General features: G+C 39.5%; 4 protein-coding genes across 4 annotated transcripts; all 4 read right to left on the reverse strand.

Annotated features, from left to right (window-relative positions):
• Positions 1–537: 537 nt before the first annotated feature.
• LOC115622692 (serine/threonine-protein phosphatase alpha-2 isoform-like) lies at positions 538–1,672 on the reverse strand. The gene has a single exon (XM_030516718.1). It carries the CDS (start codon positions 1,619–1,621, stop codon positions 677–679), a length of 945 nt encoding a protein of 314 aa, XP_030372578.1. The 5' UTR covers positions 1,622–1,672; the 3' UTR covers positions 538–676.
• Positions 1,673–2,026: 354 nt separating this feature from the next.
• On the reverse strand, positions 2,027–5,566 carry LOC115622290 (fat-body protein 1). The gene is made up of 2 exons (XM_030516193.1): positions 4,265–5,566; positions 2,027–4,165 (listed from the first exon to the last, which is right to left on the reverse strand). The coding sequence occupies exons 1-2, from the start codon at positions 5,552–5,554 to the stop codon at positions 2,027–2,029; spliced, it is 3,429 nt and encodes a 1,142-aa protein (XP_030372053.1). The 5' UTR covers positions 5,555–5,566.
• Positions 5,567–9,144: 3,578 nt separating this feature from the next.
• On the reverse strand, positions 9,145–9,876 carry LOC115623061. The gene has a single exon (XM_030517240.1). It carries the CDS (start codon positions 9,782–9,784, stop codon positions 9,287–9,289), a length of 498 nt encoding a protein of 165 aa, XP_030373100.1. The 5' UTR covers positions 9,785–9,876; the 3' UTR covers positions 9,145–9,286.
• Positions 9,877–16,550: 6,674 nt separating this feature from the next.
• Positions 16,551–20,214, reverse strand: LOC115622178 (transcription factor Sox-1). The gene is made up of 2 exons (XM_030516066.1): positions 20,042–20,214; positions 16,551–17,199 (listed from the first exon to the last, which is right to left on the reverse strand). Exons 1-2 carry the CDS (start codon positions 20,200–20,202, stop codon positions 16,551–16,553), a joined length of 810 nt encoding a protein of 269 aa, XP_030371926.1. The 5' UTR covers positions 20,203–20,214.
• Positions 20,215–26,278: the final 6,064 nt, after the last annotated feature.

Genomic DNA, 26,278 nt, shown 5'->3' on the forward strand with positions numbered 1-26,278 from the left:
TAGTTTTTGATCAAAAATAAATCTCATCAAAATATTTAATGGTTATTGGTTGAGTTGTAAAGTATAACTAAAAATAATCATTCAATTTTGAAAGAATGAATAAAAGTTTTTAAATCGTTGTTGAAAATGCATAGATAATCCTAAAAAAAAGAATATTCGTAAGTTCCTCGCTTCCCGAAAGTCAAAAAACAAACAAAATAATCATTATTTGCTATTACTGGTTTATAATACTTTCTTAAGTTTTTACTTAATGTTTCTTTTGTGATAATGACAGCGACTTGTATTCAGCCCCCCTTTTAAATTAAAATGTTTATAATTTATAAAACATGGCTGTACTTAGTCGGATCAATTGGCAAAATTAAATATTTACATTAATTAAAATATAAGAGAAAAAACAAACGCTTAAGATGACTTAAAACACTTGTCATCTCCTAAAAAATCTGATAAACTCTAGAAATAGTGCCATTACTTTTGAACACACCCCATAATCGCCGTACATGCGTATGGGATTTATATTTTCTTGTAAAAAAAATGCAGTTTTGACTTAAAAAAATAAATGCGAAAAATATAATTTAAGGATTGCAAAATCCAAAAACGAACAGGTCTTATCACAACTTTTTTTTTTTGAGAATGTAGTATTCCAGGCATGCTTTTGCCAATCCAATTCGATAAAGCCTTAGCTCTGCAAATAAGTGCTTGACCTATTCCTATTTAAATTGGTACTACTGTTGGTCAGAGGTGCGTAGAGATCAAAGGCGATCAGCATGTTCTCATCTATGTGCATGGTTGCCCCATGATTGTCATACTTTCCACAAAATTTAGGTGCCGAGAAAATTGTGATTAGTTGTCGTCTGGCGAAGTATTCAAAGCCGTCCTCTACAACTTGATGTCCACGACAGATCAACTCGAAGTGATGGCGCGCAAGGAAACGATCCACAATATCCCGGCCAAATGTAACGCTGACTCCTCGACAATTCGGCCGCCAGCCGTAGGTCATGCGGTCGGGATCGGCCCAGAGTAGATCGCAGAGAAGGCTGTTTTCTGAAACATCCGTGGGGCGCTTCAGCTTGTTAATCTGATCTATGTTGAGGAGATGGGGACTGAGACCACCGTGACAGCAAAAGATCTTCTCTCCCACAACGGCACACACAGGCATGCAGCTGTAGCATGCCACAAAGGCAAGCCACAGCTTGTGGCTGTACCGTCGCTGGCACTCGTCGTGGAAGCCGTGAATTCTATTGAGAGCTTGGGACTCGTGATTGCCTCGTAGCATGAATACACAGTCCGGATACTTGATCTTGTAGCACAAGAGTAGAGTAATAGTCTCAATTGAATTCTGCCCACGGTCCACGTAGTTTCCTAGGAAAAGATAATGTTTTTCAGGAGGAGTTCCGGTGCTTTTGAGAATGCGCAATAGATCCTCGAACTGGCCATGCAAGTCACCAACTATGCAGATAGGCGGACTCAGCCGCAGGCACATAGGTTGGCTTAAAAATATATCTCGCGCCTTTGCACACACTGCGTTGATGTCCTCCTTCAGCAGTTTTATAAAACGAGATCTCTGGCGAAATCCTCCTTCGAGCAGGCGTATCATATCGTCGATTTTTGGCTGGCTAAGCATGTCGATTGTTTAGAAAAGAGTATTTATTCCTATTTTGTGAATATATGTGAATGTTGACAAGCTTAAACGAACTGAAAATGAACAGAATAGCTTCATAGCTTTAGTTATTTCGTGGATTATTGCTTGCTTCTGCTCTATAAAGATTCTAATTTATATTTAATAGACCTTTTAGTTGTAATGCTTTTTGCATAGATTGCATAATGTATTTCGTGGATTATTAAAAATAGGGTAACGTTAATAATGTTGTGGAAGGAATAATTGAGTTATGGTTACTAGAATTTTGTTGAAATATGCTTAACTAATAACTAAGCTTCGTTGTGTCGGATTCCAGGCCATAGCAGATCGGTCGGTTCGGTCAATTGATCGGTTGTCCATTAGTTTCCAATATCGTTCGTGTGGCTTCATTTAGTTGTCTTCTATGATCACAACATCCTGTACGCTTACATTGGGAAGATCGAGCAGAACACGTTCGTTCTCAATTGGGCGATCGAGTGGGTATCCCAAGGGACGGTTGTCTTGATTGACGGAGCTAATGCCAATGCCGCCGTCAATGCCAGTGCCAATACGACCGGTAAGCACACCAGCGACATCACCGCCAATGCGTCCCATACGCTGCTCATGTTCGTCCACAGGCGAGACAATTACCAACAGTTGCATGGGCAGACCTTCGGGGCGACCGCGAGGCAGTAGCAAACGTTGAGGGAAGCGTCCATTTTCGCCAATCAGTTCGATGTTTTCCTTGTTGGCTGTCTGGCCATTCAAGGCCATCATGACGCGACGATAGATCTCAGTGGCTGGCGTGGCGTCACGAGTGGTCCATGAAATGTCATTGGAACGGCGTAGAATGCGATTGCGTCCCGTTTGCAGTTGGGTTGTGATAGTATCTAGAACCACGAAATTATTGCGACGTTCGTCCAGGGTGAGCTCACGGCCAAGGGCGTCGGTGCGTGGTCCCAGGAGCATGCGAATGACAACTGGCTGTGGGCGCTGAGACGTGATGTCCATTTCGATATTGAAGGCCTTGTTATTGAGGCGACGCTGACGTCCAATTATCACGCGCTGCTGTTCTTCCTGATCTTGCTCCAACAAGTTGCTCAAATCCATGTCGATATTATCGATGCGGGTGCGCAGCTTGTCCATTCGTACATCGTTTATGGTCACACCATCCATGCGCAAATCCTCACGCTGGTACGAGCCCAATTGCTGCTCACGCTGCTGATCGACAATGGCCACAATACGGCGCAGAATGTGCTGCACTACAGGGTCATTGAGGCTCACACCCAGACCTAGGCGATCCTCTTGCTGACCCACCTGCTGCATATCGTTCTGCAGGAGTTCGCGTATGATGTCCAGAATGCCAACTTGTCCCAGGCGACCCAATAGTACATCCCCAATGACGCGATCCATTTCACGTTGCTTGGTCAGCTGTCCTAGTCTGCCTGTGACGTCGACCTCGCGACGCACCAACTGATCGATAACCAGATTCAGGCGACGCTCGATGTCATTGATCTGCTCGAGCAGGGCGCGATTGCGAATGGAGTCCAGGCGCATGTCGTTCAGGCGCAGGGCAAAGCGTTCATCGATATTGTTGATTAGGCGGGGGTTGTTCAAGCGCTGGACATTTAAATTGCCATTCAGTTGCAGGTCATTCACATTCTGGCCGAGGGAGATGCGTTCCTGATTGAGGCGAGCCACCAGCTGTTGAATAGTGTGCAACAGGATCTCGTTGCGACGGGAATTGATCACCTGTTGCTGCTGATGTTGCTGATCTTGAACAATGTTGAGGCTACGACGCATGCGTCGGCCTTGTTGAATACTGCTGCGGTCACGCTCATCTTCGTCCTCCTCATCAGAGCTCTGCTGGCGTTTCTGTTCCTGCATGCGTCGAGTCTGACGGTTGCGCTGAAGCATCTGTATGATCTCATCATCGCTGAGGTTATTCAGGCGATTGTCACGACGGATAAGCTGCATGATGTCCTCATCCTCCAATGGGGTTGCGCCCACACGACGACCCTCACCTATGGTACCAACACGACGGGGCATATGTTGCTGCTCCTGTTGCTGCTCCTGCTCCTGCTGCTGCTGCAAGCGACGTCTGTTGATGTACAGCAGGCGGTCATCGTTGTTGCTAAAGCGCTCCAAATCGTCGTTGTTGTACATTCCGAGTTGCTGACGTTCTTGCTGCTGTCTGATATTCTCTTGCTGATTCATCCTGTTGCCCATGATGCCACCATGCTGTTGCTCCACTTTCTGCTCGCGGCGCTGCTTGACATCCCCATACTTTTGTCCGCGCACATTCAACTTACCTTGTTGTTGCTGTTGCTGTTGCTGAGTCATGCCCTGCATCACGTCCAAGTCGATCCAGTCGCCCAATATGCTTTTCTGGTCCTTTTGCTTCTGTTCCCCCACACGACGTCCCTCGCTAAAACGGTCACCGCGAACTATGCCCATAATGCCATTGCCCTGCTGCTGTTCCAGCATGTTCTGACGACGGCGACCTACGCGAAGCAGACGATCACTGTTAACGTCTACGGTGGGCAGATCCTTAGTTGCATCGTTAATACGGCCGTAGTTAATGCGATGTATGCCTTGGCGACCACCAATAAAAACATCATCATCATCGTTGTCATCACTATTCTGGACTCGGCGTCGGTTGATGCCCATGCCAATTCCCTGTCCAATGTTGCGTTCTAGACCAATACGTCCGCCACGCATTTGCATCTTCATCTCATCCTCATCTTCATCGTTGTCACGTCGCAGCACGCGCAAGAAACGCTCACGCTCGTTGTCCAGTTGACCACCAATGCGTTGGTTCTGATTCTCCACATCCTCATCTTGCTGCAGACGGCGACGGTTGACGCGCAGGAGTCGCTTGTTGTTTACGTCCGTAGTGGACAGCTCTTCATTATCCATACCCATACCCAGGCCAATGCCATTTCCAACGCGCAGTTGTCGAAGTTGGTCGCGCAGCTCGGTTTCATAGTCATCTGTGTGGATGCCGTTGCCGGAACGAAACAACTGTTTTCCCTGCTGGCCAATGTCCAGACGGCCGCCATTTTGTCTAATAAGCTGCCCCAAGCGTTCCAGCTGCTGTTGCTCATCATCGTCGTTGTTGGTGCTGATGCCTTGGGTGTGTCCCACCTTTTCACGCAGAGCCAACTCATTTACCAATCCCTGCACAAAGTTGCGCATGCCAATGTCCTCTGTTAGTAGAGACATTCCCTGCTCCTTAGTATCCATGGGCAGCACCACAACGCTTCCGCTTCCGATTCCGGTTCCAACTCCGCTTACACCACTCATTCCCAAACGACCCTGCTGAGCAGCCCTTCTCAAAGCCATTTGCATGCGCAGTTGACGCCAGGGCATCCACAGTTGGGTGCGATCCATAAGACGCATCACAGGATCCACGACACGCGTAGTCTGTCCCATGCCGATGACATCCAGGAGATTGGGCTGCACACTCTGTTGTTGGCCAATGTGCTGAACACGCTGCACCACCTGCTCATCCACATATTGTTGGGGCAGGACCTCTTGTATGGCTGGCATGATCAAGGATTGGGTGTCCGCACGATCACGAATCACCAGCGACAACACGTTGACGAGCAGGGCGGGATTGATGTTGCGACGCAAATAGACCAAATTGCGCTGCAGAGTGGGCCAGTCCGAGCGCACTAATAGACGGTAGAGACCGCGCAGCTGACGAACGTGCTGCTCATCGCGAATGCTGTATATCTGATGTTGATCCAGGAGTCGGCGTTGGCGATCCAGCTCGATGATGCGTTTCATCTCGGCGTCAATACCACCATGGTAGTGCTGATCGTCTTCGATGAGGCCACGGTCCAGGCGAATCAGATCAATCTGCTGGAGAGGCTGCTGTACACGATGCAAGATGTCCAGCAAAAACTTTTGGCGCTGCAATTCCTCCTGAGTCATACGTTCGATGACTTGGCCATCTGCAAATAGAAGGCAGTGCATCTCCATGTATATAGAGAAAAGAAACGACTATGCAGCAACTTACCGCCACGTCCCAAGCCGAGTCCTTGTTGCAGGACACGCACATCCAGCACCCCAGCGGCTGCCAGGCCGACCACGCAGGTCATACACAAAAGCAGCTTGTTCATGTTGCCACTTGCTCGTTCTCTGGATGATACTTTCCTAGGTACTGCACTGGTTACTAACCAGAAGGTGACTGCATGATCGGCCCTGCTCGGTGGCGCATTTATAGCACCGCTTTATCACTGCTCTAGGCCTACGGATCTGGGCGAATCTCTTTTTGGGGGGTCGATGATTGCCAGGAAAATATTTTGTTGCAATCATTCGGTGCCCCGCAGGCGAAAAATATGTTTATCAATTGCTCAAAAGATGAAAAAGCGCTGGCTCATTACGCAATTAGGTCCGATAGCACGTCAGGCACCAAGCGGGGTCACCAGATTGTGTGACTCGCACTAGGTTAAGGCACTGCCGGCAGTTCGATGACTGGCCGGTATTGGGTTCCGATAACGAGCTGCATCTGCAGTGGGAGCATTGTTTTGCCAGCGCCTGCATGCTCTTTGCCATTTGATTGTCTGGCATTGTCTTATTTATATTTATGTCAACAAACATTGCCTGTCGACGTAGGAAACCAATACATCAAAATTATGAAAAAAAACTTTATAAGCTCGGAAAGCCTTAGTTAGAGAAATCTAATCAAATTACAATAATATCTAATAAGCACCTCCACCCCGGTGGGGGAATATTATTAGCCTTTCGGCTAGCTGTGTCCCGTCTTACAGCCAAGTGTGGTCAGAGACGTCAATAGAATAGAATCTCAGAGCCGGTAGAGGAAGATTTATTAGCCAATATTATTGTTCAAGCCTACGCTTAGAGCCAATTAAGTAGAGGTCCAAATATGGTCGAATGATCTTCATATTAGTTGGAGATTAAATTAATTGCCATGGCAGCAGGTTGGCTTATTACTTCAGGAGGCATTTAATCTAACGCCTAGAGCGTTAAGTCTAAGAATATTTGCAAACAATATTATTTTATTTATTTATTTATTTTGTTATCTCCATCCAAGCATGACAAGTACCTTTTAGGTTACTTTTAAATTAGTATGCTAGTCATTAATTCTTTAGATCGATATCAATATACCTTAACAATACATATTATATATTATTTATTTATTTACATAAGTCTACTTAGGTTTACAAAACTTAACATCTACTGGCGATATATATATTTAAATATGATATACTATATATATAATGTTATCTAAATACAATTGTAATGTAATGTCATTTTTTTGATCTATTTTATTTTTCACGCAACATTCTATAATTTAAAGTTTTATTTATATAGAAATTACAAGATTTTTTTTTTTGGTATTTTTATTATTTTTATTGTAATATGTAGACGCTATCAACAATTCTCCTCTATATATAATTTTGGATTTCCCTAAAAAAAAAACAAAAATTATACTACGGTCAAAGAGACACAAAAATTTCCAAACAAATTCCTTCAAGTCATGACTTACTTGTTAAGTGGAAGGAATTTGCAACAAATTATTTGCTTGTCTGACCAAAAACACTGCCTGAATAAACCTGTTGCTCTTTAGATTAGAATTGAAGTTATAAGTAGAGGCATTTAAAAAAAGAAAATGAATTAAGACCGACTTAACGGACTTGCGCTTCTTCGCCTCTGCCCTTCCCTCTCGCCCGCCTGTCCGCCTGCCTGACTGCCTGGAAACAAGTTTCTCACGTATTTGGCGCTCATTGTTTGCGAAAGCAATGGCGACAACGACGACAGAGTGATTGGCGATTGTGAAAGGATTGAATGCGTTGGCTGGAGGGGAGGCGGGGAGGTGGGAGGTGTGGGTGGTTGGATGATGGTGCCTTGCAATTTTTCTATTCACATTTAAATTGGCAATTCGTTTGGCCGATGCTTTTGTGATGGCAATGCCATTTTTTGATGCGTTGCGACAATTTGCAACGTGCTTGGCATGCAACGGAAGTGAACGCGCTACGTGGGTGGCATGGCTTAGATACATACATACATACTCGTACATAGCTCTTGATATTGTTGTTATTGTTGTTGTTGTTGGTGGTGGTGGTGCTCTCTTCTGCACTTTGCGCTTTTCTAATGTAATTGCAATTGTTTGGCGAACGCATTGAAAACGTCGGCTTTTCCTATTGACTATCGGCAAATTGTTAACACTTTTTCTATGGTCGTCAAGTTGGTTCTTTCTGCTTTTTTTCTCTTTATTTTTGCTGCACTTTACATTGTGTGGGTGTTCGTTACTCCACTTTAGCCCTTCGACTCGCATTTTTATGCATGCAAAGCGCATTTGTGCGACATTAATTGCTTCTTTATGCCGTTCGCGTTGCATATTCAGCAATTATGAAGCGACAATTTCGCATTAATTGCTCCTTTGTGTGGGAGCTGCATATCCTTGGACCTTTAGCAAGCCTTTTTTATGTGTCGGCTTTGTTCAGCGTTTCAGTTGTTTTTCTTTCTTTTTTTTATATGGCGTTGACTGGTCGCCTGCTCTTGGCTGCATTCCCGGCTGCTCGACTCGCTTTAATTGCCGCTGGTCGAGTCATTTGTTGTTTTTGTTGCAGCGACCATATCGCCCATGGGGCATAGTAAGTTGCATTATACATTTAAATTGTCAGGGACATTCACTACAACATTCCATTACGTTTATGCGAACTACAAGATGGAAGGGACTACAGTGCAGAATGCACTATGGGTGCCTCTGTAAACGTAGTTATATCTCCACATTGTAGTTCACAATTTAACAAATATTTTTATTATTTTTATATAATTATTTTCCCTGCTAATTATTAATCGTGTAATATTTCCAACAATGGTTTCAAAGAAATATAATAAATTGTGATTCATTTTCCATGTCTTCTAATTTCCAATTGAAAGCTTGGCCCAACCAGCAGACCGAGCAGACAAGCCTTTGGAATGAATGTTTAATTTGTTTGAGAAAAAAAAACATTCCAACACTTTTCAGTAATTTGAATTCGAATTTGTTGCAAGAACTTTTATCAACCGTGCTTCACTAATGGCATCGATCGAAAACAAAAATTTAACGATTTTATAATGCAGATAAAAATTTACTTATTCATATAAACTAAATCTAATACAAGGCGTTAACTGTATTAGATTATAAACTAAGCGTGATCAGGCTTGTGAAAGGCAGTTAGCTCGGTGTGGCCTAACAATTTATAGACTATAGCTCAAAAAGTAATGATGTAATAAACTATAACAAATACAATTTTAACAAAAAAATAAACTATTTGGACTAAACATCTCTGTCAGTCTTTACATATCCACGACAATGAAAATTTTACACCTATATCATCAAAATCGCTTCACTCAGTCGAAAGTTCTGAGGGAACAAACATAACAAAAATAAAGTCGAATTGAGAACCCCATCCTTTTCTTTGAGCCGATTAAGATAACTTTTCAATTAACTTGCTCACTAATCGGTTCAATTGATAATAATAATCGTGAAGATTGAAATGAGGGAACAAGTATTATGCTGTACTATTTTCTAATATTTATTTATAATACTTTACATTTTTCAATGTAAATATGCATATTATGCAGGTAGTTACAATTCCATTTACATTTCTTCTGAAGACGATTTGGTGGTTCTGTTTACTCTCCCTATTTCTATTACTTTCCCGGAGGCTTGCGTTTGCCGTTCTTGCACATACACTTCGAATTCCTCCTCTCGCCAGATACGTGAGCGGTGTTCGGAGCGAGAGCCCGCTTATTGCGCTCCTCAGCGCGTAGACGTCTGTTCTTTCTGGCCAAAGCAAAAGCTGTTAGTTTGCAGTTGGCCAGAGAGGCTCCCTGGGATTTTCTGTGGAACATTTTGCGTCGTTTGGTCACCTTGCGTTTGTTCAGCCACCACGTGAAGTCTGGTTCGATGTGATGCTCCTTCGCTTGCAGGCGCTTGTCGCGCAGGTAAGTCTCACGCTCATGCAGCCACTGGCGTCCAAACTCCCAGCCCAGCAGCAATCCCATGGGCGGATCCCTGCTGCTTCTCTCGAACGATGGAAAAAAACTTTCCCGTGGCGGCACAATACCAGTGGCGAAAATATTGCTGCAGTCCGTTGACTTGCGATTGGGTAAGGCGCGCGACCATCTCTCGGAAATCGGTTGCAACATTCTGGAAATTAAAAATACTTTTTTTTTACTTTTTGTAACTTTTGTATTTTTTTTTTTTTAGTGTTTTTTTATTTAAATGTGTAATTTTTTGTTTGTTTATTTTTTTGTGTGAAGTTCTTCTTTCGAAAAACGAACAAAACTCAACAATAATATTTTATCATTAATATAATAATAAGTAGAACTTGAGTACAGAGCCGACTATGATAATATTTGATTTTTCTTTTTTTGCTTATTATGTTTGATAATGCAGGGATTTGTGAAAGATTTCGACCACAACTATAGAATACTTAATGCCTATTGGCTACTTAGTACAATCATTAAATTAATTACACCAAATTCTGTTTTTACACGGTTTGAAAATTAAAATTGTTTATGTGGTTACACGACTTTAATATAAGTATTTAGCACGATTAATTTTGCACATGATCAATGTCTTTTTTATACGAATTTTTTAGGAACCAATCTATCGTGTATATTTCTGAAAATAATTATTAAATTTTTAGTGAATGAATAAAAATTAATAAATAATCATTATTTTGTAATTTTTTTAATAACACTTATAATGATTACAGTCCCTGAAAATTCTACAACCATTCTGTTTCTTTGATTTATTTATGAAAAAATACATCAAAGGTTGTTATATGATCCCGTCTATCTATCGCGTAATTCTGTTTTTACACGATTGGGTGTATATTTCAAGTACATATTCAATAATATAACTATATATTTTTCCTAAGTTTTACTTATTTGTAATTTCTTTTCAATACCTTAATAGATATGTTGTACATTGTCGCAAATATCCACCGTACGAATAAGTCTATTACGTTTATTTTGCTTTACTTCCATACCCCATAGTCTTTGGTCCCTTTTTAATACAGCTGCCACATTGATAAGCTTCCACATGCAGGCGTTAAAGGCACACACAGACACACAATACATGCATCTACATACACACATACATGCGAGTATATATGTAGATACGTACATATATCCTCTCAAGTGGGCTGTCATTGTGGTATCATTGTCGTTGTTCTCGCTTCTCTCTTAAGCAAATGAAGGATAATCTGAGCGTAGGTGGTGGTTGCTGGCTTGGTTTCTTGGTTGGTTGCTTGCTTGCTTGCTTGCTTCAGTCGCCTTTCCTTGCCTTTGCTTGGGTTTGACTTAAATGCGATTTAATGCCTTTTTTGTTTGTCTTCCACGCGCCGGATATCCGTCTGCTGGCGTTTTTACGCAGTGGGCGTGTGTGTGTGTGTGCCTGGGTGCGCATTCCAGACGCATGATAAACCCCGACATAGTAGAAATCTCCCACCAATCTTGCCACCCAGCGTCCGTCGCTCGCTCGCTAATTTGCTGCCAATGTCTTTGGAGCGGCGGGGTTTTTCATATTCTTTTCCCTTTTTCTTTTTTACGAGCGCAGCTGCGTGGGTGCGACTTAATCTATTTTTATATGCTCCTCGGCATCCTTGCTGAAAAATGTGCCTTTGTTGGCAACTTTTGCTGATAAAACTGTTTACAAATGCTTAAAAAATTAAAATTTATTACACGCGATTATGTGTCAGGGGCCATAAGAAGTTGTTCTTCTTCGTGTGTACATATTTGGAGCCTCAAGAGTCAGAGAGCTTCTTGAGCGATGCAAATTGGGAGCCATAATTCTGTGATGTCCAATACATGAGAGCATATTTCCTGCTCCATGGACACCCAATTGATTAATGGTTAGCAATATCCTTTATGTAATGGGCTGGACTTTTGTGGCCCTCCAAATGGCAAGCACTTTCTCAAAAAGCCAAACGAAGACAGGGCGACACTTTAAAAGCGCAGAGAACCAAATGCCCAAAAATATCATAATAATAATAATGAAAGGCGCGGAATGGAGCAGCGTGCGAAATAAGCTAGAAAAGTGGCAAAACGCATGGCAAAAAGAAAATATTTCTTTTTATCAGAGCGGATGTGAGTGTGCCAGGAGTAAAATAGCAAAGCGAGAAAAAACGACGAGCGTCCTGAATGAAGTTGGGTGGGAGGGAAAGTGGACTGGGCGGGCGACTGCGACCCAGCTAGTAAATAAAACAAAACAAGAAAAGTCAACTCAACTCTACATTGTAGCGAAATCTGAATACCCTTACTTTATTAACACTGCTCACCCAGAAGGAGCTATTAAATTGTAGTCGAAATTTGTAAAGATTAACATTTTTATTTCTTTTTCCTAATTCTTATGTTCAGAATCTGCACAACAGCTTGACATTTTCATATAAATACAAGTAATGACCAATATCTTACAGTATTTTAAGACGGCAAAGTACTGTCTATATCATGCTTATGTCGTGATTCGAACCGAGTGTCTAGAAAAAAGACATTTCTATAAACCTTTTATTCAATAATATTTAGGCGCCTGGCATAGCTCAACAACCTTGGATTCCTGCTAAGAGTTATATATATAGTTTTATATATACATATGTGTTTTTTTATTTTTTTGTTTTTTAATAAAAATTATAAAATTAATGTGGTATGCATCTATAGGACTCACTAAGTGTGTGTACAATGGAATATTTACAATATTTTACATTAAATATGAAATATATTTTATGATATTATATATATATTTTACACAAGGGATCTCGGGAGAGATCCTTTGGATGGCACTTCTTCAGCCTTCTCTTTCTATATATAAATGTTAAGCTTTAATTATACTGCTATTATTTACAACAACTTAAATTAAACTTATAGCATTAGCACAAGGAGCAAAACAGGAAATTGCATCCTAAAAGTATGCAATTGTTAATTGATGTAAGTTGTGTTTTACTTCCACTCATCCAGCAATAGTAAGAAGGAGGCTGAAGAGATCACACCCTGCTGATCTTCCCAATAGATTTATTTAATATGAGAATAAATAATTAATAATTAAATGAAATAAATAATTAAATAAGACTAAACTCCTAGTTTAAGCTGTATTTGTATATTTCTATAAGTTTAATTTAGGTTGTTGTAAATAATAACAGTAAAATTAAAGTTTTATCTCAAAAAAAAAAAAGAAATAGTTTCCAGCTAGATATAATCATATATAATATAATAATATAAGATATAATCATTCCAATTGCATTTTCTAAATTTATTTTTTACAACAAGTTACTGACTTGGGAACTCTGCTTTTGTAGTTTTATGTAAATGTGGAATAGTTTATAAATCCAATTAAAATTTGACTAATCAAATTATAGGTCTATATAGGCGAATGATTAAAAAAAATTACTTACAGTCTTATAATTCTGTAAGAGTCTTTATTTATAACAAAAAGTTCGATGCAACATAAAATATCAATCAAATGAATATTCTTTACTTTTGGCGACAAATGAAATAATTAAACTAGATATTTATTTATTGCGACTTTGTTGTTAATTTTGTAGTTGGTCGAAACGTGTTTTTCTTATATGATATTTTTCGTTTCGTTTATTTTGGTTGAGTTCTGGAAAGAAAGAGTTCAGTTCTTACATAAGAAAGTACTCTGCTTGTTTTATTGAGTTCGTAAAGAATTATTTTGTGCATGGGACTTTTATGTGAGGGTATATGAAAAAAGAACAGCCACATAGTTGTAGACGGGGTTGGGGTAGAGTTGGCGACTTCTTACTTTTGTCACTTACCTCTCTCAGGCACTTCGCACCCGCTCCCATCGAGCTGCCCACAAAGCAAATCAAACAACTTTCATTTCATTTTGTACGTTTGTCGCTGATGCGATTGTTGGTGCTGCTCTGGGCAAGGGTGCGGGCATGGCGATGGCTACGGTTATGGTGATGGCGATGGTGTCGACTACAAGTATTGCTCGCACGACATCTTCAGCAGCGTTTGCTTCCAATGTTTTTGTTTGTCTTGAAACAAGTGACTGTCGCTGTTGTGTGTCCTTCTTCTGGGTGTGGGCGCACGTGCATGCGTGTCGGCTAGTTTGATGGCTATTGACTTTTGCTCTCGGAAGATGCTGTGATGCGTTAAATTTGATAATTAATTTCGGTGGTGGCACTACGAGTGATGAAAAGTTCTATTATACAAGTAGATGATCCAAAGATTCAAGTTATTAAAAGTTCCATTATAGAACATCCCAAGTTTCAAGTTATTAAAAGTTCCATTTTAGATCATTTAAAGATCATACAATTATTTATAATGGATGAGGATGATTAAAGCTCTATATACTTAAAAGATCCTTAAGCTTGGCTTGAAAAAGTCAATTTGTAAATTCATAGAGGAAAGTTGTATATTGGTGTAATGGGATGGAATAATTTCTGTTTATGGAAGTTGTAGAAGTGTTTGACTGCATATCTGATAATTAATTTAGTTGATGGGACTGAGACTTACAGATCATCCAAAGATTCAAGTTATAAAAGGTTCCACTATAGATCAAACAGAGATACTAAAATCTACCTTTTGAGTGCGCATAATTCTTAATAATTCTTTTAATGGGTGTCGACGATTAAAGATGTACTATAGATGCTCAAAAGATCCCTAAGCATAACCTGAAAAAGCCAATCTGCAAATTCATAAGCAAAAGTTGTCTATTGCTTTTAATTAAATAATGGAATAATTTCTTTTGATGGGAAATGTAGAAATGTAGAAATGCTTGATTGTATATCTGATTGTATGCCGACAGTTCCAATATAAAAACACTATTTTAGTTTTATTTTTTAAAACACAATAAATGCAGTTTGTAAATAACGATCGCCAGGAAGTTTTCTTCTTTTTTATTATACTCTTCACTGTAAAGTATGTTTGTAAAAGCAACTTTAAAAGCAAATTATTTATTATTTAATATTTAAGAATTATTAAAATATTTCATCATTTTTAGTGGCTGAAAGTTTTGGTTTGGTTATTGTTTAATCAGGGTTTTTAGCAGCTTATCTGTAAATGAAAAAACTTATTCAAGATTCTACGCAAATTTTCAAAAGCCCGACCCTGAACTTCTTTATATATATTGATTGCATTTTTATAAACTGTTTTGTTACCTTGGAATAAATGGCTCCTTTGATTCTAGGTTTTTGAACTCTGAGTTTCTGAAAAGGGCGCTCTGTCCTCTGTGGCCATCAAGTCATAACCACTTCTCCACAGTCGACGACTTTATTGTACAAATATTGTTGTAACATTTGGCACAAGTGATTTCGTGAAGAAGCGTTCACTTCTTCCCGCATTGTGTGTAGTTCAAATATAGACATTATGAGGCAGCGGGCGGTCCAGTGTCAGACCTAGACAGTGAGACAAAACAGTAGCTGGTTGGCGTTTATTGCGGCCCAGTCACTATAAAAACGACCTTGCGGCAACGGCGGCAGACGTGCGACCTCCTCTCGCCCTCTATATGCTTTGCTCTCTCTTTCTTTGGGGTGTGCATGATTTTTTGGTCTGTCTCTGGGTGGCGTGTGTTGTGGGTAGTGGGTGCTGGGGGGTGGGGAGCGGAGTGCGAAGTGTCTTCGTTACGGGGCTGAGGTCGTTCTTTGCTTTCTTATCAGCATTTTGGTTGCGCTGCAGCGTGGCATTTGTGTGACTTTTATGTGCGGCTTTTTGGCGCATTTATAACTACGAGAGTTGGGTGTGTTGTTCTCTGATTGTTGTTGCTATTGTTGTGCTTTGTTTTGTGTGAGAACAGCGCTAGTGTCAATTGTTGTTGTTGTTGTTGTTGTTTCTTTTTTGTTTGTTTTTTGCATTGCCGACTTATAAGCGCGCTGCAATCAAATTCACAATTCACAGTTGGCTTCAGAGACAAGTGGGCGTTGAGAATCAAATTTGTAACGGTTAAGCGAACTCACCGCTGTCTGTCTCTATTAGGCAAGCCAAACACCCTTCTGGATGGCTGGCGCATTTGCCACCCTATGGCTATGGCCAGCAATTTAAACTAATAATCAACGCATCAGCAAACATTGTCGTTATTATTCAACGTTAGCCCTCCGGTCCGCCAACAACAGTTGGAATGTGACTGCTAACAGATTTGTGAAGGCGTGAATTTGCGTTGCCACCAGGGTGGCGGGGTCGAGTGTATGGCCCAGGGTGTGAGTGTATATGGGTTTTTCGATGTTTGGGTTTTGGGTGTAGCGAGCGCTTACAAGTGTTGCCATCAATCAGTGAAGCGTTTGATGTTTAAAAATCGTTTATTTGTTTTGTATCACATTAAAATATATGTAGATAGTAACTATATTACAAATACATACACACACACACTTTTTCAATGGGTGGAAATCAGTTGTGGCTGCTTAACAAGTCATTTAAAAATCACTACAAATTAACAATGTTCGATAATAAATACTTTGATAAAATCAAGTGCATTTGCATTTCCTTGCCAATAAGTCAAGGGCATTCTAATAATATATTCTTTAACTTTAAAATGTTTAAATCATTTTCTATATTCGGGAAATTTTTCATTTAAGAAGGAAATAATTAAATTTTCTAATGCTCTTGGTTATAATACTATAAGTATTGGTAATATCTTTAAATCTCCTTTGTGCTATTATTATTGCTTGTTCTCATTACAATTCAAAAAGTAAATTTAAATACATTTTTGATGAGCTTTAAATTTAATTAAATGCAACACTTGGCTTTATCAAAGTACTTACAGCGATAAGTGTGGGGAAAAAAAGCTTCAAAAGTATAGTGAAATAAAAAGAAGCGACTAAAGTGCACAAACTCTCAAAGATTCAGCTACAACTAAAGGCTAGTAGTACAGTAGATGGATGATGTGGCCCGATCGGATGGGATCCTAGACGACTGCATGCTCGGCACTTGGACCGTAGCGCAACGGAGTAGGTCAAATGATGTTGGGCGGAGCCGTGGCGGACGTGGTTAGCGTGGGCGACGACTTTTCCGATTTGACGCAGCCATAGGAGGAGATGCCTGTGCCGCTGCTGCTGGGCGGTGATGGTGGGGTCTCGGGACTGATTAGCGGTGTGCAGCCAAAGTAACGCCATGGATGGTAAATGCTGCCCGCATACATGGCCTGCAGGCGCGCCTGTAAGTCCAGCGCCAGCGTCGGATCTAGCGGGTAGTGGGCGAGGGCGGGAAAGGCCGTGGGAACGCGACTAGCGGCGGGCATACTGAGCGATAGTTCCAACGGCGTGCCAAAACCGTATTTGGCGGCCAGTGTGGGGGAGTGGGAGGCAGCAGCGGCTGCGGCGGCGGCGGCTGCAGCCGCGGCACCCAGCTGGGCATGATGATGATGGTGCGGATGGGCATGAGCATGGGCATGATGATGGGACAGATGCGAGGCAAGATGTGGCGATTGCTGTTGCTGCTGCAGCGCTGATTCCTTCTGACTGCCATGATGAGTGTTGCCGCCTCCTCCACCACCGCCTGTTCCACTGCTGTGCCCAGTACCCGGCACTGGTGACTTGTTGAGCGTCTTCGGCTTGCGACGCGGCCGATATTTATAGTCGGGGTGCTCTTTCATATGCAGCGCGCTGTAAATTGAGTAAACATTGGGAAAATCAATTGCTTGATACCAAGAGTTGTGCGTTCAAGTCGAATAAATAGAACCAGTGTTTTAAGCCCATGTGAAGCTCCAAGTGATCATATACTTAGTATTATTTCTGTAATTTAATTGAACTATTTTGAATTGAGGATTAGTAGAAGCCATTACTCTTTTTTACATTACAAGGCAAATCGAAAGACAGCTTTGAAAAATTTATAAGTACTTTAGTACTCTATCCTAAGATTATACACATTTATAAATGCATGAAAGATCATTCTAAATCTGAAGTAATGTTTTAAGTCTTTTATTTGGATGAGGTTGGGGTGGAATGTGTATTTTTTTACATTTAATATCCCGTTTAGAAAATCAACAAAAGCCTTCTATTAAAACAATGCAAATAAAACGGATTCCCAAAATGCTAATTTTAAGTTAAAAAATTCGACCCCGAATCAGGATAATTTGTGGTAAATTTAAGTGAATACATTAAGATTTCTCGTAACCAATGTTTTTTCTAAATAATTAAAATACTATTGATTGAAGCATTATAAAGGAAATGGCTGTTATTTGTTGCCACTTTAGAGGAAATGCTGATATGGAGCAACAGCAGCGTTAATAAATAAATATCTCTTTTGAAGCAATTATAATTGATTGGTCAAAAGTGAACAGAGATGTTTGGTGTCCTGTAGTGTTATTAAGGGCTATGTAGTTGATTCAAAGGCAGTGAAAACAAATCCAAAAAGATGCAGTTCACCTTAAATTTGTTGAATTGAATTGACATTTTATTTGAACCTAAACATCATATAAAAAGTATTTATTATTTAAGACTTAACTTAAGTGACCTTTGTTGGTGACTCATTTCTAAAACTAACTCTTTGAACCAGTAAGATGGAAAGTGTCACATCTTCAGGTGTCGATGAAGATCAACAAGTTATTGAACGATCGCGAGCTGATATCATAAGAAAATGAACGGGTTTGCAGGGCAGTAATAAAAAGGTTGTGCCTCAAAGGCTGCACCATAAAACACACACAATAAACACATTGATCGCCTTTGACTGTGGATCGCTGAAAAGTGATTGTGGCAAACACTCTTCGACGTCTTATCGGGTATTTGGCAAGACAGACATTATCGCCGGCGCGCCGGTCTCTGCGTGGGTCTCTCGGCGCAAGTAACGATCGCACCTTTTATCATAAATTTAAAAGCAGGAACAATTGCGTTTGTTTGAACTCTTTGTTGAGCATTCAAAGGCAGCTACCCTCTAATTGGTCAGCGTCTTATCGCACTCTGCCTGGTGTAAATAAAGCAGCCCGAATTATGTGGCAGTTGCAAAAGTGCGTCAGCTTGCTTGGCGATGATTTCTTCGGGCCTTATCAATGCATACACATACACACACACACACACACACACACACACACACACACACACACACACACACACATACAATGTATGTACATACATTGGCAAATATTTACTTAGGCATTTTTTGTGTGACTTTGTTTTGTCAAATTTTATTTTTTTGAAGCTCAATTGTCATTGGTCTGCAGAGGCGAAACTATAGAAGTCATTAATAAATGTCAGCGCGAATTTTTCAATTCTTCAATTTCTCAACAGTCAATACAGTGCTAGAACAATCAATAAAGGGATTATGACAGGCAGTCATATAAACTGTAAAGCTACTATTCTAACAGTCGGTGGAGGGTGTTGGAAAAAAAAACAACATACTTGTACTGTGGTCCCACAATATACGAAATTGAAGCGTTCAAGTAAATTACATTGGTACCAGCAATTAGAGTTATTGTCGCAAAATGTATTGTTCCCTGAAGCTATTGTCAAAATTCGCATAGTTGCAGTTCAATTTTCGAAACAGTTTAGAACTGGTATTTATAATTCATAGGTTTTTGTTGGAGAGTTATCTTTTTATATAATATATTATTGTTCTTTACAAAAATGTTTAGGTTTGCTTGGAAAATATTAAATTTCGATTTAAATACTTGGAGTCAAATAAGAGGTGCCCAAGCTAATTTCTTTTTCAATTGCTTTAGGAAATGGAATATTAAGTTTAAAGCTTACAGTCTAATTCATCTTGAAATAAAAGAAAATTTAAATTGGAAAAAGGAAGGAAAATTAATTTTTTTTGTCATTTTTAAAAAATTTTCTTTTAAGAAATGAAATGTTTCATCTTATTTAAAAGTGCAATTGACATTAAAAGGCAACAGAAATCGAAAAATTAATAATTAATAAGGTTGATCAATTCGTATAGCTCTAGTGCTAATATCTCAAATATTGCTGTGACATCAAAATTGAAAAGAAATATTAGTTCTCGTCCCCTCTAAGACAAACCCTCTTCAATTACAAAATTGTATTACCATAATCCGTGCATAATACTAACAAAATTATTGCTAGGTTTTTAGGGTTTCTCATTCTCTCCCCTACACGTTTATATTGCTACAAATTTCTGCAAATATCTTGGTTCTCTTCGATTTTGTTCATTAATCGCTGTGTGCAAAGCAGAAGTCATGACGCATGCATGTACTATATGTACGAATAATAAGTATATTACAGATGTTCAAAACAAGATTGCAACAATGCAATTAAAATTAGTCTGGACCACTGTATAGACATTAGTCACAATTCCAGTGCAACATTTCTCGTGAACTGTTTACGCAAGATATGAGCTAGGAAATAAGGTTTGAAGCATAAGCTTTACAATGTCATCCAGTACGTACACACGGACAATAGAAGGGCTTTGTCTTAGCTAATCGATGAAAATGCTTTTCCATCCCGTTGTCGCACCCCAACTTCCTCACACATATTGTTAACTTCCTCTACTCACCGCAAACGCTTCGCCTCGTCAATGAATGGCCTTTTTTGTCCCTCTGTGAGTAATTTCCATTCGGCCCCCAAGCGCTTGGATATCTCTGAATTGTGCATTTTCGGATTGTCCTGCGCCATTTTGCGACGCTGACCACGGGACCATACCATGAACGCATTCATTGGTCGTTTAATGTGGTCACCAGACCCGCCGACGGTATGATTGGAGCTGCTGCCATGTTGCTGCTGCATCTGCTGCTGTTGTTGTTGTTGCTGTTTTGGGGCCGACAATGGCGGCGGTGGTGGCGTTGTGGACGAAACACCGGGCAACTGTGGCGACAGACTACTACTGTGGCTATGGCTGCTGCTACCGCTGCTGGTGTACCCATTGCTGCTGTGGTGCTGATGATGAGGATGGTGGACACTAATACCACCACTTCCACCTGCACCTCCGCCGCCACCTCCACCATTTCGTTGCAACAGCGCCGAAATGCTGGTCATAATGGGCTGAATTCGGTGGGCCTGGGGCTGACTTAGAGCGTAATGCGTTGGCGATGGCTTCGCACTGCAAAATAAACAGAACCACGTTTCTTTCAATGTTGTCGCTTCGCAAATATTGTTTGGCATGAATCATAAAGTGTTTATTAAAGAGGTCTTCATTCATTTATGCATTCCATTTGGTGAACTTTGAATCCAAATTCTAATTCATGATTTTAAAATAGGGGAATACCAGTTCAATATTCATGCATATGACTCAGGGTGAACAAAGATATTAATAAATATATGAAAAAGGAAACGAATAAAAGCAATTGAGCCTGCTCAAATATATTTGTATGCAAATTATAAACCAATTATTCATTTTGTCGTTTTTTTCGATATTAATAATTTGATATCGGAATTGAACTTGCTTTTGTCGATCGTCGTGGACGATAATTGGGCGATTGAATGGATCTGTACAAGTATATCTGGCCGTTTGGCAAATAAAATTCCCCCACCGAGTCGGATTCGACATTAGAAATTCTAGTTATGTCTGTAGCCTTTGTTTTTCTTTAGTTTTATTTAGTATAAGTTCTGTATTGTTTTGATCTTTTTTTTCTCACATCGACAGCTCTGTTTGTCGATAAATAAATAAATAAATAGTTTTTGAGATCGCACTGAGTTCAATTCGTCTTCTGTCATGTCCAGACTTGTACGTTGGCAGTATCCTATTGTTAGCATAGCTATGTCCTTATCACTTATATATTTTTCCAGTCCCTAGACTAGTAATAATAATAAAAAGAATTACAAGTATACAAAATATGTTTGTTGAAATATTTATCTTCTCACTAAGTATAGTCCTATATATTTCACGAATCATTAAACATTTTAGAACCGTATTATCAGCCAGCTTTATGGAGCACTGACCTAGCATTTAAATGACGTCTCGATCTTTTTACTTTCTATGATTTTTCATCTGAGATATGGTTGATAATGACTGCATTAACAAGCACTTATGATTAGTTTGGGAATGCTATATTTATATTTACATATATATTATATTATATATTTTATATATCAAATTCCCATTAAAGTAATAAAAGTTACATAAATTTTTTTGTTGTACAATACAGTTGTTTGTATTTGAACGAACCTTTTAAGCAAATAAACTAAATAGTGCAAACATTAATAGAGCAAGTGCGATAACAAACAACATTATTGTATGCCAGAAAGTATTATAATTTAAAATAAATTACGAATTAGGCGATCTACAGAGCACAATCAACTATAGTTGCAATATACGAAAAAAAGTAAAAAATACATTGAAAATTGTTAAAACTTCCGTTATAAATGTTTTTTAAATAATGAACTATTTTGAACTAATTCCTGTTTTGTTAAAATATTGATTAAAATTGTTCGTGGATACTAAAGCCTGTTCCTTTAAATACTTTTAACTTTTTTTCTCATACTATATTGATAGATGGACAAAATGCTCTTTAGCCGGAAAATGTTAAATCCGTAGCGTGCTTGTGGAATGTTACATTTCTTAACATTAATGAATATCAAAAATATATAATTTAAAATGCCTTTTTCAGCTAAATCAAAATGATTAGGTTTTCACTTCATATATTGATGACTTGCTCTTGAAATTGAAAAAGTCCGACAAAATTGGGTAATTAATTGGCACCTGTGCCTTTTGCACTCAGAATATAATTCTTGTGCCGCGTTTGAAATGATTGCTTTCTATAGAATTATACAGATTTAAAAAAAATTTAAGCATAAAATAATTATTTAAAGTTGTTTTGATGTTCTACTTTTAATAGTTTCTACCAATATTAAATGATCTAGTAATAAAGTTTTCAAATTCTCACCTATATTTATTGATATATTACTCCAGTAGCTGAACTTTTTTAATAACAAACTTTGTTTTCGCTTGTAAATAATACAATTTTTCTTTTTTTTAAATGTACTTTTTTTAACTACATTAATTTAATAGATAACTTGAATATTTTGAATTTCCATTATTTATTTCACACTTTTGTCAATCGCACATTTGATAAGCATCTGCAGAAATCTGAACTATGTACAGGATAGTAGCTGTAGGTATTATGTTCACTGTTATTTGAGTGGCAAGCACAAGTCAAAGAAGCGCGACAATGACCGGAACGACAATGCAGAAGGTACGGAACGGCAGTCGGGAGAGCAGGAGCTGCTGGCAAAAGTGCGTCCGTGCCGTGTGCGCGACAATTTTGATTTGAAATTTCTATGTGGCATTCGAAAACTTGCGACACAGTTGGCAGAACAAAAAACGGGGCAACAAAAATGTTTTTGTAGTGGTTGGTTGGGTTGCTTGTGCTTGCTTGCTTGCTGCTCGCTGTAGTGTGTTGTTAGCATTGTCGTTGCTGTTGTTGTTGTTATCGTTACTGTTGCTGCTGCTGCTGCTGATGTTGCTGTTGCTGTTGTTGTTGTTGGCGGCGCGCGCGCGACACTTCTACCTTTTGTAGTTGCTGCAAAGGAGCAAGCGAGCCGGCAAGTGGCGGTGGGAGAGAGCGAGCGAGAGCACGCCGCTGTGTAGACTTCTTTCACAAAACGCGTAGGACGCGCGTCGCTCGCTTCGTCAACGTGTCGGCTAAGTGATAAACTTTTTTTTTGCTCTCGGTTAGTTTTTTTACGACACTCAAGTGTGCGTACGAGTGTGTGTGTTTGTGTGTGTGAGTGTGTTTGTTGGCGATTGTCTTATGCTGATGTCTGTTGTTTGATTGTTTGCGTGCGTATGTCTCCCTCTCTCTCTCTCTCTGTCTCTCTCTCTCTCTCTGTTTGATCAGCGTTTGGGCTTTGTTTGTCTTTTTGCGTTTCGTCCTCTTCGTTGTGTTTGCGCCTTTTGCCTTGCAGTCTTCGGGTTTCTTCTCATAAATGGTACGCACTTACTTGTTTATATGTATGTATGTAGATATGTCGTTATATTATTATCTTGCACAAATTTTTGATTTGGTGTTGCTGTTGTTTTTATTGCTGCCTGGCTTGTAAAAACGAAACAAATAAATAAATTTGTTGCACTCGTTATCTCGTTACCGTTTGAACCCCTGCAAATGTTTTCTCTTGTTTGTGCTGCAATCGATCGCTGATCGACAAGCACGTGTACTTCAAAATTGTACAAAATTTGCCCGTGCATGTGTGTCCGCTTGAGTTGTGCGTGAATCGTGAGTGGCTAAAAAGTTCCTTAACATGTCAACTTGTGACTTTACACAAACTTATATGATGTGAAACAAAAAGGGCAAATCGGAGAGCATCTCCACCAAAAAAAAAATATATATATATATATAACAAGAAAGGAATGCTAAAGTCGAGCAGGCTCAACTCTTAAATACCCTGTACCACCCCATAAAAAAGTATTTAAATTAATTAATTAATTTAATTTAAATAATTAACTAAATTAATTTAATTAATTAACTAAATTAAATATAAAATATTCCATGCATGCATACATACATTTACATTTACATCAGAATCGTGCCTTATGCGTGTTTGTGTACTTGTACATATGTATGTATGTGTGCATTGGGCCTGGTTATATGGCTATAACTTTCTTTCCGATCATTCTATCATAATAAGAATTGGTATACGGTTATATAATAACTAACCTAATATGACTACCAAATTTTAGTTCAAAATTCCAAGAATTACGGGAGTTATAGAAAATCGGTAATTGGGTGGGAGTGGGGGGGTGGATCAGAAAAAATGAACAAACTCGTCCTTTCTCGGTCTCAGGAGAATCTGTTTACCAAGTTTGGTTATTCTAGCTCTTATACTTTCGGAGATCCTTGCGTTCATACAGACAGACAGACAGACAGACAGACGGACAGACGGTCAGACGGACAGACGGACATGGCTATATCGACTCGGCTTGTCATGCTGATCAAGAATATATATACTTTGTGGGGTCTACCAAGCCTCCTTCTGTGTGTTCCATGTGCACTCGCACAAAACTAATATACCCTTGTACCCTTTGGGTACAGGGTATAAAAATAATAAATAAAAGATGATCTAATTTGAGCCATGGTCGGACATGTAAATACATAATTTGTAGAAAAATTTGTATTATTTTAAATGAAGACTTTTGAAGCAGTTTCCAAGCTAGCAGAAACCCATTAGGTACTCGGTTTGAATCACGCCGAAAAAAAGATTAAAGATTTTAAACAAGGCTACCTTTTGATTAGAACAGTACTCACTGAGGTACCAAATATTGAAATATATATTTAAATTCTTAGACGTTCCACTACATATATATATTCTAATGAAAAATTATTTCACTAGTATAGTATATGTTGTATATATTGTCGAAAAAGGTAATAGAATGCACAAACTTCAATAATGACGTAATTAAAAAATTCCTTGTACTTATAGTTCGTTAAAAATGTTGTTCGTGCATTGTCGTGATCTTGCCGGCATTTTTTTTTTACTCACGCGCTCAGCTGTAATCTCTGCTCTGGACTTTGGGGTCGTATGTCGCCTAAGTCGCGTGAATTGCCTTCATTGTTTCGCCCAATAATTTGAACAGGAAATTTGTCACTGGGGTCGATAGATTTGATGAGATATTCTGCAAATTCTGTATAATTGTTGTCATAAATGCCAAACGATTTCCTAATCCACAACATGCCGCATAAATGAGCAGCATTATACATATGACTGAATGCTTTTTTTTTATTTTTATTCAATAGGATTTAAAATGTTCGCGCCAAAAAAAGCGCTAGAGCGCAGGCGCTGCTCTCCAACACCAGGCAGTGTAGACTTTCAAAAAACACGCTCCCCACTCCAACTCACTGTTAACTCTTGTGTGTACGTGTGCTTGTGTGTGTGTGTGTGTGTGTGTGTGTGTGTGCTTGGCTCTCATTGTCTAGCGGCAAAAAGGAAACGCAGTCGGTGGCATTGGCGTTCAGGCAATAATATGTTGATGGCCCCAGCTCCCCAAAAGCTGGCAATAAAAATGGCGCCCATTCCAGCAGCCAGCCTCAGTCGATGCGCGCATGTCGAGCTACGCACACACACCCACCCACACACATAAAGAGACACACACATGCATCTTTTTGGCCAATAGCGTACACAATGCTTGTGGTCGTGTGGGAAACGGATGGCGCGAACGCCTGCTTAGAAGCATTCTCAATGGTGCTCTGCACGCTGCTTCGTTTTATTTTTCTTGTTTATAAGGTCTTGTGGGTTGCATTTCAATTGGCCGCCCACTTAAGTTATTGTGTGGCACAAAAAAAAAAGATTGAACAAAATTGAATTGCTGACAACAGCAGCAGCAGCAACAGCAGGAGCAACAGCAACTGGTGGCCGTTTATGAAGCAGACAATAGTTACATACAAACAATACATACTCGTACATATGTAGACATGCGAGTATGCAGTTTTCACTCAGAGAAACTGACAAAATATTAGAGTTCTTATTTGGGAGGAAAATGAATCTATTCGCAAGCCAGAGCATGTGATCATTAGTTGAAAATCGTTGTTGTTTGTTTCTTTTTTTTTTCATAATAATAAACAAATTATAAATATATAAAAGCAACAATTAATTGCTAGGGCGGAGAGGGGTCCATATGTTTTTGTACAGTTACCTAATTGTGCCCATGTGTGCTGAAAACAACAACAACCTTTCTTTAGAATAGACGTATAACGATGGCACTTGATATGAGCACTCAGAGGTAGAATACATTTTTCTAGGAGATAGTCCATAGAAAATAAAGAAATATTAAAACGCACAAAGAAAATGCTTTGCATTATTT

The sequence above is a fragment of the Scaptodrosophila lebanonensis genome, unplaced genomic scaffold, assembly GCF_003285725.1.
Source record: "Scaptodrosophila lebanonensis strain 11010-0011.00,11010-0021.00 unplaced genomic scaffold, SlebRS2 tig00000043-arrow-pilon, whole genome shotgun sequence".
NCBI lineage: Eukaryota > Metazoa > Arthropoda > Insecta > Diptera > Drosophilidae > Scaptodrosophila > Scaptodrosophila lebanonensis.

What these genes read in the sequence shown, in the direction of transcription:
- LOC115622290 (XM_030516193.1), bottom strand. Translation starts at nt 5,554, where the DNA reads ATGACTCAGGAGGAATTGCAGCGCCAAAAGTTTTTGCTGGACATCTTG. An exon ending in TGGGCATCAACCGACGCCGA is followed by an intron (nt 4,166 to 4,264) that starts GTCCAGAATAGT and finishes GATGCAACTAAG; the next exon opens with GATCTGCCCACCGTAGACGT.
- LOC115623061 (XM_030517240.1), bottom strand. Translation starts at nt 9,784, where the DNA reads ATGTTGCAACCGATTTCCGAGAGATGGTCGCGCGCCTTACCCAATCGC.
- LOC115622692 (XM_030516718.1), bottom strand. Translation starts at nt 1,621, where the DNA reads ATGCTTAGCCAGCCAAAAATCGACGATATGATACGCCTGCTCGAAGGA.
- LOC115622178 (XM_030516066.1), bottom strand. Translation starts at nt 20,202, where the DNA reads ATGAATGCGTTCATGGTATGGTCCCGTGGTCAGCGTCGCAAAATGGCG. An exon ending in GACGAGGCGAAGCGTTTGCG is followed by an intron (nt 17,200 to 20,041) that starts GTGAGTAGAGGA and finishes CTCAATTTACAG; the next exon opens with CGCGCTGCATATGAAAGAGC.